The sequence below is a fragment of the Sinocyclocheilus rhinocerous genome, unplaced genomic scaffold, assembly GCF_001515625.1.
Source record: "Sinocyclocheilus rhinocerous isolate Xijiao unplaced genomic scaffold, SAMN03320098_v1.1 scaffold1055, whole genome shotgun sequence".
Lineage (NCBI taxonomy): Eukaryota > Metazoa > Chordata > Actinopteri > Cypriniformes > Cyprinidae > Sinocyclocheilus > Sinocyclocheilus rhinocerous.
In genome coordinates this window covers 515452-519456 of record NW_015658727.1, presented here as the reverse complement: position 1 = coordinate 519456, position 4005 = coordinate 515452, and the positions used below count along the sequence as shown (strand labels likewise).

General features: G+C 39.1%; 1 protein-coding gene across 8 annotated transcripts in view; it reads left to right on the top strand.

The window, feature by feature from the left end:
- The first annotated feature begins 520 nt into the window (after nt 1-520).
- LOC107722818 (mediator of RNA polymerase II transcription subunit 15-like) overlaps nt 521-4005 on the top strand; it is a 24519-nt gene continuing 21034 nt past the window's right edge. For 3 of the 8 annotated variants that reach the window (XM_016531304.1, XM_016531303.1, XM_016531299.1), the window contains exons 1-6: nt 524-750; nt 2194-2281; nt 2384-2435; nt 2537-2560; nt 2657-2815; nt 2911-3143. In XM_016531304.1, coding sequence (XP_016386790.1) covers nt 683-750; nt 2194-2281; nt 2384-2435; nt 2537-2560; nt 2657-2815; nt 2911-3143 — 624 coding nt within the window. In that variant the 5' untranslated portion in view covers nt 524-682. Of the gene's footprint in view, nt 751-2193; nt 2282-2383; nt 2436-2536; nt 2561-2656; nt 2816-2910; nt 3144-4005 lie in introns of all 8 variants that reach the window. The other 5 variants (XM_016531302.1, XM_016531298.1, XM_016531305.1 and 2 more) reach the window with 4 other exon arrangements.

Here is a 4005-nt window from a genome sequence, read left to right as displayed (position 1 = left end):
TTCATGCCGAGAACTCTGCTCATATTTTATGCATAATGATGCATTTAAAAGTTAACGACCAAACGGATGTTTATAAAAGTTTACATTGCTGTTGCAGATTAAATATAACATCGATAACATTAAATAAATATTTTTTACCAGGTTAAATGTTGAATATTAGTAACTCAAACCCCTTTTTCTAAGCCTCTCTACCTAACCACCGGTCGCGCACATCCGCCATGTTTGTAGTTTTTAACGCGTTTTATTCGTGTTTGTAGTTCTTGACCGAATCCTTCGCCAAAGCGCAATGGATTGTGGGCAATTTTAGCCATTAGAGTGTGCACAGATCCACACTTCAAAAATCGACCTGAAATAGTAGACCCATCGGGTGACTTTTGGCATACTCTTTTCAACATACTATGCTTTGGGACACGCTTATTCTAATCTCACATACTAGGATGGATAGTATGAACATTGAGACGCAGGGCATGACAGCCTTCATCGCGCCGCTGTGACGCAATCGCACTTCAAATGCGCCCTTCGGAATCCGTGCACTTCACTTTGGGACACAGCTCTCGTTTTGTGAGCGGCTTCAACCGATTCATTGAAAAGATCCGACTCAGTAAGGTGATACATTCACGATTCGGACATTGCTAACTTAAACTGGAAGCAGCTTGTTCAACGTTGTTCGGCATTATCAGTTATGGAGGTCACCGGTCCTGATAGTGATTGGAGGAGCCCAGCCTTTCGACAGAAAGTAGTGGCCCAAATGTGAGTATACAAATATTTTTTGGTAAATGTTTTATATTAGCGCATTCTGGAAATAACAGCTAGCTAGTTAGCTGCTAACTAACGGATGCTCGGACATGTTACCAGCACATCTGTTAAACACAGTCGAAATCTTCATTAATAGACTGTATGTGTATTTATATATGGCATCAATCTGATCGTGGTATTATGTTCCTTTAATGAGATTATATTTTTTGAGGTTGTCTGGAGCATGTTTAGCTATGCGGCTAGCTAATATAAAGTTAGCCTTATTAAATATTAGTCCAAATATGTAACGTTACAAGCGAAACAGTCTGCATATATAAATACTGTTCAACATGTTGTGTGCAAAAGAAAACAACTTTTAAGATATTTAATCAGTCTTTCTGATAATAAGCTGCTCGTAATAAGCTCTTCTAATAGTCTCGGGGCAGTCGTGGCCTAATGGTTAGACCGTTAGAGAGTCGGACTTGTTACCCAATGGTCGCGGGTTCGAGTCTCGGTACAGGTAGGGATTGTAGGTGGGGGGAGTGAATGACCAGCGCTCTCTTCCACCCTCAGTACCACGACTGAACTGCCCTTGGGCGAGGTACCGAACCCCCAATTGCTCCCCGGCCGCCGCAGCAAAAATGGCTGCCCTGCTCCGGGTGTGTGTTCACTACTCGCTACTGTGTGGGTGCACTTGGATGGGATAAGTGCAGAGCACAAATTCCGAGTATGGGACACCATACTTGGCCACACTTCACTTCCTAGTCACTCATATGCTCAGATAGTTCATCCAAGTTATGTCATCATTTACGCATCCTCCACTTGTTCCAAACCTGTACGATTTTTCTTACACAAAACACAAAAGATATTTTTAAGAATTGGTAGCCAAACAGTTGACTGTAGCCATTGACTTCTATAGTATTCCATTTATGAAATCCATTTAGTTCATACTATGGAAGTCCATGGCTACTATCAAATGTCAGGTTGCCAACATTCTTCAAAATAAAATTTATTTCAGCTGAAAGAAAATCATACAGGTTTGGAACAAGTAAATTTTAAGGGTTAGAATTTTTATTTTTGGCTGAGCTATACCTATAAGTTTATAATTATTATTTTATTGCAACATGTTACATTCATAAATGCAGCTAAATATGTTGATAATATATTTAATTTCTTTGAAGAACTTCAAAGCTTGTAAGACTATTCTATGGAGTAATACTTCTAAGATAAGAATACACTTAATTTCAGAGTTCATGTATTGAAATCTCTAATAGAATGTTTTATCTTTTTGCTAGTAAATGTTTCATTGTTGCAATAACTAAATGGAAAACAGCTCTTCTAAGTGTTCATGTTCTTGATATTTCTTAAATGATTGATAGTCAGTAAACAATAGGTAACATTTCTTGTTTGTCATGCATCAGTTGTGATAAAACAGACTTCTGCTTTATTATATTGCAGAGATGAAGCCATGAGAAAAGCAGGAACTGCTCACACAAAGTCCAGTACTGACATGGAAAACCATGTTTTTATCAAGGCAAAGACCAGAGTAAGTATTACTTTTAAATGTGCATGCTACACTCCAACAGTACAGACTTGTTAGTATGCGATTGTTAAAAGTGCAATAAATATACTATCCTTTTTTCAACAGGAGGAGTATTTGTCTTTAGTTGCGAGACTGATAATTCATTTTAGAGACATTCGTAAGTAGCCAATATACTATGTTTTCATTGTTAACTTTTTTTCTTTTAGCTGTGATGTTTGTATGTGTACTGTATATTAATCAGTTTGTTTTTCATTGCAGATAAAAAGTCACAAGGTGGGCCTGGTAAATTTAAAGAGCTATTTTAAATCTTCTTATGTCCACTATTAAACTGTAAGAATTCATTTTCTGCCAAATTTCAAAATTTCTGTTTATTTTTAGACCCCATGAATGCCCTGCAAATTATACCAGGAGTGGGTGGAGGTGGTCCTGGAGTTATTGGCATTGGACCACGGCCCCCTGGTGCACAAATGGGTGGTATGGGGCAAATTCAAATGGGTCAACATGCCATGCAGGGAGTAGCGGGAGGCCAGCAGGCTGGTAAGTTCAATAGCTGTCAGCTGATTGGAGAAATTGTGTTTAATAATCTTATTTTTAATTCCCATACATTGCCTGTGATGCAATATCAATCTCAGCAGGGGCTGCCGGGCAGATGCCGATGATGCAGCAGCAGCAGCAACAGCAGCCATCCATTCAGTTTCAGCAGTTCCAGTCTCAGCAACAGGCAGCCATGCAGCCTCAGCAGCCAGCAGCTATGCAGACTGCCATGCAATTCCAACAGATAAGGCAGCACCATCAGAATCCACAAATGCAGCATCAAAATCAACAACAGCAGCAGGCGCAGACTCAGCAGCAACAACAGAACCAGGTAATGGAGAATGGAAAGATTAATGTGATGATTGTTTGAATACTGCATGAGTGTCTTTTGAATTAAAGGGTTCGTTTACGTAAAACTAATAATTTTAAAACTAATCTCTAATAATTTGTCATAACTGTACAACTTATTCCAAGTCATCTGTAACCATAGTTACGTAAATATGCAGACTTACTTTTTTCCCTCTGGTTCCTGCTTGACCATCAGGACCAGGTGGACCTCTTGCACCCTGTCAGCAAAATCAACCAATAAAAATGGAATAAAATAAAAATACAGCATAGCTATTTCAAATCCGACAAGATTAAAGAAGCGCCTTTGTTACATTACATTATGCAAATGTTAGTCTACATGCTTTTAAAGGAGGGCTATTATGCTTTTTCACTTTTTCAACTTTAGTTAGTCTGTAATGTTGCTGTTTGAGCATAAAAAAGATCTACAAAGTTACAAAGCTCAAAGTCCAATTCAAAAGGAGATATTTTATTTAACAGAACTCACTTTTCAAAAACTTCAACTAACGACTCGTTTGGACTACAACGCATATTTTCCGGGTATTTGGGATATCTCAAATATCGATGAATGGGACGAGACCTGGTTGAGCTGCACTAGAGAAGGCAACGAGTGTTATCACTAGTCGGAGACACGCTAGCTTTCCCAAGGCAGACGAACTTAGAGTGGTTACAATCATCCGGGTTTAAATTGTGCTCAAATTGATTTGATTTTGAGCAATATTTACACTGAAGCTTGCAGGCGGCTATGGTAAGGGGCATGACATTTCCCGACCAGGCGCCGAGTGCTGCCAATCACAACACACACTGGCCCAGCTAACCAATCACAGCACATTTCGTATTTCAGAAGG